The sequence below is a fragment of the Haematobia irritans genome, chromosome 4 (assembly GCF_050003625.1).
Source record: "Haematobia irritans isolate KBUSLIRL chromosome 4, ASM5000362v1, whole genome shotgun sequence".
Classification (NCBI taxonomy): Eukaryota; Metazoa; Arthropoda; class Insecta; order Diptera; family Muscidae; genus Haematobia; species Haematobia irritans.
In genome coordinates, this window is record NC_134400.1 from 43,325,376 (window position 1) to 43,337,558 (window position 12,183).

General features: G+C 38.0%; 1 protein-coding gene across 1 annotated transcript; it reads left to right on the forward strand.

Moving 5' to 3' along the window:
* Positions 1 to 660: 660 nt before the first annotated feature.
* On the forward strand, positions 661 to 10,589 carry LOC142233858 (sulfotransferase 1E1-like). Its single transcript, XM_075304923.1, has 5 exons — positions 661 to 1,084; positions 1,154 to 1,283; positions 7,544 to 7,871; positions 7,940 to 8,006; positions 10,361 to 10,589. The coding sequence occupies exons 1-5, from the start codon at positions 750 to 752 to the stop codon at positions 10,491 to 10,493; spliced, it is 993 nt and encodes a 330-aa protein (XP_075161038.1). The 5' UTR covers positions 661 to 749; the 3' UTR covers positions 10,494 to 10,589.
* Positions 10,590 to 12,183: the final 1,594 nt, after the last annotated feature.

Below are 12,183 nucleotides of genomic sequence, written 5' to 3' on the forward strand. Positions count from 1 at the left end.
ACAGTATTTTATCAAAACACGAAATTTCTTTTTTTCCATTTTTTTCACAATAACAAAAGTTGCTTCACAAAAGACGCTCTATCTCACAAACTAATTGACTTACAGATGTAAAATTTTGACACGAATCATTTGAAGGTTGGTAATATATAAAAATAAAATTAATTTAATACTAGCGACGCCATCCATGTGTCAGACCGGGGACTTATCAGCCAACCTATTATATCAAAACTCGTGTTTTAAGATAGTCTTTCAAGACTCAAGCTATTGAAAGCGTTCTTCATATCTAGCTTCGCCAGTAGAGTTATAGATCTCGAAGCGTGACTTCACTGTTGTGTTGTTGTAAGGGCTCCTAGTGCGTTGAAAGACACCTTCTATTAGGCACTCTAGCAAGTTGGGTTTCGGGTCGTTTGGTGGCTATTTCTCTAATTACTTCTGCATTAAACGAAGTAAAAAAGCAAACGGAATTAGGGCAATTTGCTCCGTCATGGTGATAGTTTTTAAATTTTTTTTTATAAACATTGAAATAAACTGATATTTTGTCTAATAGTGATAATGGGTGTTTGTTGATATCAATATGGGATATCAGTTGATAGCTGAATTCAGTCAACATCTTATCAAAATATGGGGACACTACTTTCTAAATTGTGCTGAGCATGATATGCTTCATGGCCTAATGTTTTAAAGCAAATAACATGTGCGTTTAGTAGTAAACTATATTTTATGAAAGCAAGTATTAACCACTGCAAAAAATGGCTGGCAGAGAAAAACTGTACATATCCAGGCCGATAAATACGGTATCGAGTAAGGCGCGATCACCATTTCCATTGAAAAGATATTCAGCTTTTGGTCTTGAGGTACCATTGAAGAAAAACTGGCTTACCAATTGGTGCACAATGCCTGCACTATTCGATACAATTGTCGAGGACATTCTTAACTATCAAGTTAGGCCTGATGACGTATTCGTTTTGACTTATATGAAATGTGGCACCACCTGGATGCAAGAGACTGTCTGGTTATTGATGAATAATTTAGATTATGAACAAGCCAAAAAATTGCCACTGACTACACGCAGTCCATTTCTGGAGTAAGTAGCCATAGTTAATAAAATATGATTGAAAAGGACTCCTATAAGACTCCAATTATCTTTCAATAGGATATCTGGAATGTCACCCATCGTGCCTAATGCCCTGGAGTTAAGTAAATCGCTAGCCAGTCCGCGTGTATTAAAAAGTCATTTACATCCAAATTTATTGCCACGAGAATTATGGTCACGGAAACCAAAGGTAAGCATTACAAGTATATACGGCCGTAAGTTTGGCCAGGTCGAAGCTTATGTACCCTCCACCATGGATTGCGTAGAAACTTCTAGTGAAGAATGTCATCCACAATCGAATTATTTGCGGTAACACTTGCCAATGGCAAGGTATCTTAAAACTTCCTAACACCGTCTTCTAAATTGCAAGGTAGTCCATACGTGGTATATATTAAACTAAACAAGTATATACGGCCGTAAGTTCGGCCAGGCCGAAGCTTATGTACCCTCCATCATGGATTACGTAGAAACTTCTTCTAAACACTGCCACCCACAATCTAATTACTTAAGTTGCGGTAACGCTTGCCGATGGCAAGGTATCTTAAAACCTCCTAACACCATCTTCTAAATTGTATGTAAGTCCATACGTGGTATATATTAAATCAAACAAGTATATACAGCAGTAAGTTCGGCCGGGCCGAATCTTAAATACCCACCACCATGAACCAAATATTAGGGTTTCCTTTGAAATTTCAGGAGGGCTTGAGGACTTGAGGACACTTCCCGAAGATAAATCTAAAGATTTAACCTATCAGGACTATATCAGATTCTGAATTTATAAGAACCATTTTTGTTTGAGTTTTAGAGGAATCATTAACATCTTTTGTAAGTGTGCAAGAAAATCATAAAATAACGTCTTGATTTGAAATCTTAAATCTGTAGAAGTAAAATCTGGAAATTTTACATTGAGTTTCAAGCAATTTTCATGATCCGTGCGCCTTCTACACCCTCAAGAAGTGAAGTCGGTTTATATGGTGGCATTACCAAATTGACCGATAAAAACTTAATCCGATACACGTTTTTGTGAGCCTAAAATAGCAGAATATTTACAATTTCAGGCAAATCAAATAAAACCTACGGTTTCTAGAAACCCAAGGAGTTAAATCGGGAGATCGTTCTTATGGGGGCTATACTAAAATATGGACCGATACGCACCGTTTTCAACACACCTCTTTATAACCCGAAAATACCTCTAGATTTCCAATTTCAGGTAAATAGGATAAAAACTTCGGATTCTAGAAGCCCAAGAAGTAAAATCGGGAAATCGGTCTATATGGGGGCTATACCAAAATATGGACCGATACTCACCATTTTCGGCACACCTCTTTATGGTCCTAAAATACCTCTAGATTTTCAAATTCAAGCAAATTGGATAAAAACTAGGGTTTCTGTAAGCCCAAGACCCCAAATCGGAAGGTCGTTTTATATGGGGACCATACCATAACATGGACCGATACTCACAATTTTTGGCACACGTATTTGTGGTCCTACAATACCTCTAGATTTCCAATTTCAGGTAAATTGAATAAAAACTGCGGTTTCTATAAGCCCAAGAAGTAAAATCGGGAGATCGGTCTATATGGGGGCTATACCAAAACATGGACCGATACTCACCATTTTTGGCACACCTCTTTATGGTCCTAAAATACCTCTAGATTTCCAATTTCAGACAAATTGGATAAAAACTACGGGTTCTATAAACCCAAGACCCCAAATCGGGAGGTCGTTTTATATGGGGACCATACCAAAACATGGACCGATACTCACAATTTTTGGCACACGTATTTGTGGTCCTACAATACCTCTACATTTCCAATTTCAGGTAAATTGAATAAAAACTGCGGTTTCTATAAGCCCAAGAAGTAAAATCGGGAGATCGACCTATATGGGGGCTATACCAAAACATGGACCGATACTCACCATTTTTGGCATACCTCTTAATGGTCGTAAAATACCTCTAGATTTTCAATTTCAGACAAATTGGATAAAAACTACGGTTTCTATAAGCCCAAGACCCCAAATCGTGAGGTCATTTTATATGGGGACCATACCAAAACATGGAACGATACTCACAATTTTTGGCATACGTATTTGTGGTCCTACAATACCTCTAGATTTCCAATTTCAGGTAAATTGAATAAAAACTGCGGTTTCTATAAGCCCAAGAAGTAAAATCGGGAGATCGACCTATATGGGGGCTATACCAAAACATGGACCGATACTCACCATTTTTGGCACACCTCTTTATGGTCATAAAATACCTCTAGATTTCAAATTTCAGGCAAAGTGGATAAAAACTTCGATTTCTATAAGCCCAAGACCCCAAATCGGGAGATCGGTTTATATGGGACTATATCAAAACTTGGACCGATATAGCCCATCTTCGAACTTGACCTGCCTGCAAACAAAAACCTAATCTGTGCCAAATTTCGGGACGATAGCGCCATTATTGAAGGCTGTAGCGTGATTACAACAGACAGACAGACAGACAGACGGACGGACATGCTTATATCGTCTTAGAATTTCTCCCTGATCAAGAATATATATACTTTATATAGTCGGAAATCGATATTTCGATGTGTTACAAACGGAATGACAAACTTATTATAACACCGTCACCATTCCAAGGTGGTGGGTATAAAAAGATCGATCCAATATGTATATTTTTCAGTTTGACAAAGTAGACATAAAATTTCGACAAAATTTTCTACAGAAATAAAATTTTAACAAAATTTTCTATAGAAATAAAATTTTCACAAAATATTCTATAAAAATAAAAATTTTCACAAAATTTTCTATAGAAAGAAAATTTTGACAAAAATGTCTACAGAAATAAAATTTTAACAAAATTTTCTATAGGAATAAAATTTTCACAAAATTTTCTATAGAAATAAACTTTTGACAAAATTTTCTATAGAAATAAAATCTTGGTAGATTATTTTTGGCTCGAGTGGCAACCATGATTATGACCCGAATAAAATTTGAACAAAATTTTCTATAGAAATAAAATTTTGACAATGATGAAAATTTTATTATGAACCGAATAAAATTTTAACAAAATTTTCTCTAGAAATAAAATTTTGACAAAATTTTCTATAGAAATAAAATTTTGCTAGATTATTTTTGGCTCTAGTGGCAACCATGATTATGAACCGATATGGACCAATTTTTTTGTGATTGGACCAATTTTGGTATGGTTGTTAGCGACCATATACTAACACCACGTTCCTAATTTTAATCGGATCGGATGAATTTTGCTCCTCCAAGAGGCTCCGGAGGTCAAATCTGGAGAAAGTTTTATAAGGGGGCTATATATAATTATGGACCGATATGGACCAATTTTTGCACGGTTGCTAGAGACCATATACCAATACCATGTACCAAATCTCAGCCGGATCGGATGCATTTTGCTTCTCTTTGAGGCTTCGCGAGCCAAATCTGGAGATCGGTTTATATGGGGGCTATATATAATTTTGGACCGATGTGGACCAATTTTTGCATGATTGTTAGAGACCATATACTAACGCCATGTACCAAATTTCAGCCGGATTGGATTAAATATACTTCTCTTAGAGGCTCCACAAGCCAAATCTGGGTATCGGTTTATATGGGGGCTATATATAATTAAGGACCGATATGGACCAATTTTTGCATGGTTGTTAGAGACCATATACCAACATCATGTACCAAATTTCAGCCGGATCGTATGAAATTTGCTTCTCTTTGAGGCTCCGCAAGCCAAATCTGGGGATCGGTATATATGGGGGCTATATATAATCATGGACCGATGTCGACCAATTTTTGCATGATTGTTAGAGACCATATACTAACGCCATGTACCAAATTTCAGCCGGATCGGATTAAATATGCTTCTCTTAGAGGCTCCACAAGCCAAATCTGGGGATCGGTTTATATGGGGGCTATATATAATTATGGACCGATATGGGCCGATATGGACCAATTTTTGCATGGTTGTTAGAGACCATATACCAAGACCATGTACCAAATTTCAGCCGGATCGGATGAAATATGCTTCTGTTAGAGGCTCCACAAGCCAAATCTGAGGGTCCCTTTATATGGAGCTATACATAAAAGTGGACCGATATGGCCCATTTTCAATACCATCCGACCTACATCGATAACAACTACTTGTGACAAGTTTCAAGTCGATAGCTTGTTCGGTTCGGAAGTTAGCGTGATTTCAACAGACGGACGGACGGACATGCTTAGATCGACTCAGAATTTCACCACGACCCAGAATATATATACTTTATGGGGTCTTAGAGCAATATTTCGATGTGTTACAAACGGAATGACAACGTTAATATACCCCCATCCTATGATGGAGGGTATAAAAAGGCCGAATAAATACGTATATAACTCAGTTTGACAAAATTTTTTATAGAAATAAAATGTTAACAAAATTTTCTGTAGAAATAAAATTTTGACAAAATTTTCTATAGAAATAAAATTTTGACAATATTTTCTATAGAAATAAAATCTTGACAACATTTTGTATAGTAGTAAAATTTTGACAAATTTTTCTATAGAAATAAAATTTTGACAAAATTTTCTATTGAAAAAATGTTGTATAGTAATAACATTTTGACAAAATTTTCTATAGTAATAAAATTTTGACAAAATTTTCTATAGTAATAATATTTTGGCAACATTTTCTATAGACCCATATGGACCAATTTTGGCATGGTTGTTAGCGGCCATATAAAGGGTGATACGGTCAAAATTTGGTCAAGGGAAAACGCGTGTAAATCGGTGAAATCGTTTATTTAAAAAAATCAAATTAAATTTCTTTTTCAAGTTCATTTAGTATAAAATTCATTTAGGCTTTCGCTTTTCCAAATCCGAATTGCCGGGCCTCACGCTTGACACCTGCCATCAGATTTTGTACAGCCACCTTGTCCACCTTCTTCGCCGCAGAAAGCCAGTTTGCCTTGAACTGCTGCTCGCCCTTAGCAGTTTTTTTGGTCTTCTTTAGGTTCCGTTTGACAATAGCCCAGTATTTCTCAATTGGGCGGAGCTCCAAATTTTGTCCGTATCACCCCTTACTAGCGCAAATTTCACCACATACCTAATTTCAACCGGATCGGATGAATTTTGCTCTTCCAAGGGGCTCCGGAGGGTAAATCTGGGGATCGGTTTATATGGGGGCTACATATAATTATGGACCGATATGGACCAATTCCTGCATGATTATTAGAGACCATATACTAACACCACGTACCGAATTTCAACCGAATCGAATGAATTTTGCTCATCCATGAGGCTTGTTAGGTCAAATCTGGGGATCGGTTTATATGAGGGCTATATAAAATAATGGACCAATGCGGACCAATTTTTGCATGGTTGTTAGAGACCATACACTAACACCATTTAATTACAGCCGGATCGGATGAAATTTGTTTCTTTTAGAGGCTCCGCAAATCAAATCTGGGGGTCGGTTTATATGGGGGCTATATAATTATAATTATGAACCGATGTGGACCAATTTTTGCATGGTTGTTAGAAACCATATACTAACACCATGTACCAAATTTCAGCCGGATCGAATGAAATTTGATTCTATTAGAGGCTCCGCAAGCCAAATTTGGAGATCGGTTTATATGGGGGCTACATATAATTATGGACCGATATGGACCAATTTTTGCATGGTTGTTAGAGAGCATATGCTTACATAATGTACCAAATTTCAACTGGATCGGATGAACTTTGCTCCTCCAAGAGGCTCTGCAAACCAAATCTGAGCATCGGTTTATATGGGGGCTATACGTAAAAGTGGTCCGATATGGCCCTTTTGCAATACCATCCGACCTACATGAATAACACCTACATGTGCAAAGTTTCAAGTCGATAGCTTGTGTCGTTCGGAAGTTAGCGTGATTGCAACAGACGGACGGACATGCTTAGATCGACTCAGAATTTCACCACGATCCAGAATATATATATACCTTATGGGGTCTTAGAGCAATATTTCGATGTGTTACAAACGGAATGACAAAGTTAATATACCCCCATCCCCATCCTATAGTGAAGGGTATAAAAATTGGGTAATAAGGGTAAAAGTGCCTGGTCAGCGTAAGAATACCTTTACCCATGTTTTTCTTAGGAAAGCAGAATACTATTTATAGCAATTGTTGGCAAATCAGTCAAAGTGTTCTGTAGAGCCCTACAAACTTTCAGATTTTTTTCATAAGAACCGCACTTCACAGGAGATTGGGTCGGATTTGCCTTATTAATCAGTCTCATGCAGAATTCTCTAATATCATGGCAGTCGAGTATTTCCCACCGAATGGGACAAGTTGTTGTAAACGAATCTTTGCTCCACAGCTTGTTTGCTAACATACTCTGCAGGTTTCTCATATTAGACTGAACTCATATTTATGTTTATTTGTTTGTCCGTATTTTGATGTCTCAAAATTCTTTGAATTCTAGATTATTTACGTGGCTCGCAATTGCAAAGATGTCGTTGTCTCATCCTATCATTTCGTCAAAAATTTATGTTTATGGTCCGGTGAAAGTTTGGAAGACTATGTCACCGATTTCATAAATAACGAAATTGTGAACACAGCATATTGGACTCACATTGTAGATTTTTGGAAGATGCGTCACGAGCCGAATATATTCTATGTGACCTATGAGGAAATGAAAAAGAACCTAAAAGGTGTTATAGAGAAATTATGTGACTTTTTGGAAAGACCTCAATTAAATGCGGAAGACATGGAAAAATTGTTAAAACATTTATCGTTCGATAGTATGAAAGGTAGGATATTAATATTTCTCACAATAAAACGTTTTTGATTTTAATTTGATTTTATCTTAAATTTACAGCAAACAGGCAAACTAACATGACATCAGATCTCAAAGAAAGTACTACTACCGTTAAAAAGGAATTTGAGTAAGTAGAGACTAATCTAACGTAGTTTGTTTTCGTCTGACGTAGACCAGTGGTTGTTCAGGATCGCTTTGAAGGCCCATGAACCCTAAATTAAAATCACACGATGTAATGTTGTTTACAGAAAAACAGTACGAGTCGTTGTCTGCTCGGAAAGTGGAGCTTTGTTGGTTCGGTTCGTTACTCTAACTTCCCCGCTGTACTTGATTTTCTCGTCGGCTGAGGTAAAGTCAGTCGTCTTCGGGGTATGCGTAAGGACTCACTAAACATTTCTTATTCATTTCGGAATAAGAACCTCTTTCGAGTTAAATATTAATCAGTTCGGTTTTATTGATTAAAACTATTTTATAAATTAGTTATATGATATATGATAATCTTTCTAATATGATTAGTATCTGAGCTGATGGGAGCAAGCAGACAGGGATGCCATCGATATTCTGGTATCTTCGCTAAGATGAAGATAAACGAAATCGGTTCGTAGATAATCGTCAGGTTGACAGTACTTCGATTTTTCGGTTGTTTGATGATTGGTATTTGATGAGATATTCGTTTCGGTGATTAGTGCGTCGGTTCTTTACTGATCGTTGGCTGTTGAGTATACGGTTCGTTGATGGTTAGGTTAAGTGGCAGCCCGATGCATCAGGCTCACTTAGACTATTCAGTCCATTGTGATACCACAGTGGTGAACTTCTCTCCCATCACTGAGTGCTGCCCGATTCCGTGTTAAGCTCAATGAGAAGGGGCCTCCTTTTCATAGCCGAGTTCGAACGGCGTTCCACATTGCAGTGAAACCACTTAGAGAAGTTTTGAAACCCTCAGAAATGTCACCAGCATTACTGAGGTGGGATAATCCACCGCTGAAAAACTTTTTGGTGTTAGGTCGAAGCAGGAATCGAACCCACGACCTTGTGTGTGCAAGGCGGGCATGCTAACCCTTGCAACACGGTGACTTCCGTTGTATGCAATGCGGGCATGTTCGGTTCGTTGATGATAGTTCGATTCTCTGTGGTGGAACAGGAGACCCGTAGGTCTGTTTGGTGGAACAGTAGGCCAGAAGGTCTGTGTGGTGGAACAGTAGGCCCCAAAGTCTCTGTAGTGGAACAGTAGGCCCGAAAATCTTTGTGTGTGGAACAGTAGGCCCGAAGGTCTCTATGGTGGAACAGTAGTACCGATGGTCTATGTGGTGGAACAGTAGACCCAAAGATCTCTGTAATGGAATAAATGGCCCGAAGGTCTCTGTGGTGGAACAGTAGGCCCAAAGGTAACTGTTGGGAACAGTAGGTTCGAAGGTCCCGATGGTGGAACAGTAGGTTCGGAGGTCTCTGTATTACTACCAGCAGAGCGATGAGCAATGAGCCATTCATAGAGCGATTACACCTTCTTTGTGTAAGAATGTACAGGTCTATAGAGGTGCTAGTTAAGGAAATTGAGGGAGCAAACTAGGTGCTGAGACCACAAGCGCGGAAGCAAGCTAAATGCCGAAACCATTAGTGCGGAAACATTTATTGTGGATGCTACTAATAAGTAACCAATTTAAAAGACAAAACACTTGGTGCTGAAGCCAGCTAGCTGTTGAAGCTACTAGTGCGGAAGCAAGCTAAATTACGAAACACTTAATGCGAAAGCAAGTTACATGCCGAAACAATGTGTGCGTAAGCGACTAATACGTACGCAATATAAATTCCGAAACGTTTATGGCGGAAGAAAGCTAGCTGCCGAGGCTACTGCTGCCTAAGAAATCTTAATTACGAAACACTTAGTGCCGAAGCAAGCGTATTGCTGAAACAATTAGTGCGGAAGCTAACTAGTTGCACAAGCTACTAGTACGGAAGCAAGCTTAATGCCGAAGCAAGTTAATACGTACACAATATAAATGCCGAAACGTTTATGGCGGAAGAAAGCTAGCTGCCGAGGCTACTGGTGCGGAAGAAATTTTAATTACTAAACACTTAGTACCGAAACAAGTGTATTGCTGAAACAATTAGTGCGGAAGCTAAGTAGTTGCTCAAGCTACTAGTACGGAAGCAAGGTTAATGCCGAAGCAAGCTAAAAGCCGAATTGGTGCCGCGTGGTTAAGTTTCTATTGCATAGTGCGAACGAACAGCGCTCGTGCCATTGGCTTTTGGGACTCTCCTCGTTGCTTATAAGACTCAGATATATGTTCTCATACAACCATAACGTGGCAATACCGTGCTCAATCTGGAGTATGATGCATGAAACTGTCGCGTTTGGAATGTTTGATGCAAAGTCTTATAAATCGTAACAACACAAAATGGCTCGACTAGTAGCAGTAGTATTAGGCTTTGTATGGAACATTGTATGGTATAGTATCGTTTGATTTTTATTTTTATTTGCAGATTTATGCGTCGAGGCATTGTGGGATCCTACAAAGATGAATTGACACCAGAACTACAAAATAAAATTGATAATTGGTCTCGTGAGTTTTTGGCCCAACATGATCTGACTGAAGAAATTCTTTTTAATCTATAAACACACACAGAAAACAATATCACCAATATTTTTGCAATTCAAATTTTAACTGAATATTGAAACCTATTAAAATAAAAATTTTCGTGATTCAACAAATTTTTTTAAAAGATATCAATCACAAAAATTAACTGTATCAATTAATTATACCCTGCGCCACACTGTAGAACAGGGTATTATATGTTAGTGCATATGTTTGCAACACCCAGAAGGAGACGATATACTCGTAGACATATGGTGTCTTTGGCAATATTGCTCAGGGCCGGCTCAGAGGATCTAGCCATGTCCGTCTGTCTGTGAACACAAATTTGGCACACAAATGTATTTTGGCTCAGAATAGAACCCTATTGATTTTGGAATAAATCGTTTCAGTTTTAAATATAGCTCCCATATATATCTTTCGCCCGTTAACTACTAATATGGCCCCACAAGCCAGAATTTCAGCCTGAATAACTTTAAATTTTGCACAAGGAGTGCTATTGACAGTATCGTAAAGTGTGCCGAACTTGGTTGAACTCGGTTCAGATTTAGATATAGCTCCCATATATATGTTTTTTTATTTCGTCAAAATTAGTCAATATACCAAAATTTTCCTTGCAAAATCGCCACTGCTAAGTCGAAATTTTCCTATACTTCTAATACATAGCTATCGACCGTTAAATCATAAATACACTTTTGCAGAGTTGCTTAAGAATTGCTTCAGATTTTAAATGTTTCCCATATTTATACCCTGCGCCACACTGTGGAACAGGGTATTATAAGTTAGTGCATATGTTTGCAACACCCAGAAGGAGACGAGATAGACACATGGTGTCTTTGGCAAAAATGCTCAGGGTGGGCTCCTGAGTCGATATAGCCATGCCCGTCTGTCCGTGAACACATTTTTGTAATCAAAGTCTAGGTCACAGTTTTAGTCCAATCGACTTCAAGTATGTGTTTTGGCTCAGAATAGAACACTATTGATTTTGGAAGAAATCGGTTCAGATTTAGATATAGCTCCCATATATACATTTCGCCCGATATGGACTTATATGGCCCAGAAGCAAAAGTTTTACCCTAATTTGCTTACAATTTTGCACAAGAAGAACAATTAGTACTGTAGTCAAGTGTGCCATATTTTATTGAAATCGGTTCAGATTTAGATATAGCTCCCATATATAGCTTTCGCCCGACTAACACTCATATGACCATAGAGGCCAATTTTTTGCTCCGATTTAGTTGAAATTTTGCACAGGGAGTAGAATTATCAACGTAGCTATGCGTGCTAAATTTGGTTGAAATCGGTTCAGATTTAGATATATCTCCCATATATAGCTTTCGCCCGATTTACACTCATATGACCACAGAGACCAATTTTTATACCCTTCGCCACTACTGTGGTACAGGGTATAAGACAGGGTATAATAACTTTGTGCATTTGTATGTAACGCCAAGAAGGAAAAGTCTGAGACCATCGTTTAGTATACCGATCGTCTTAGAATTAAATTCTGAGTCGATTTAGCGATGTCCGTCTGTCTGTCTGTCTGTCCGTCTGTCTGTCTGTCTGTTGATGTATTTTTGTGTGCAAAGTACAGCTCGCAGTTTTAGTCCGATTGCCCTAAAATTTGGTATAGGGCCCTGTTTCGACTCAAAGACGATCCCTATTGATTTTGGAAAAAATCGGTTCAGATTTAGATATAGTTGCCATATATAT

Coding starts and splice junctions, on each gene's coding strand:
- LOC142233858 (XM_075304923.1), top strand. CDS start 750: ATGGCTGGCAGAGAAAAACTGTACATATCCAGGCCGATAAATACGGTA. Junction 1,085..1,153: donor ACACGCAGTCCATTTCTGGA/GTAAGTAGCCAT, acceptor ATCTTTCAATAG/GATATCTGGAATGTCACCCA. Junction 1,284..7,543: donor TATGGTCACGGAAACCAAAG/GTAAGCATTACA, acceptor TTTGAATTCTAG/ATTATTTACGTGGCTCGCAA.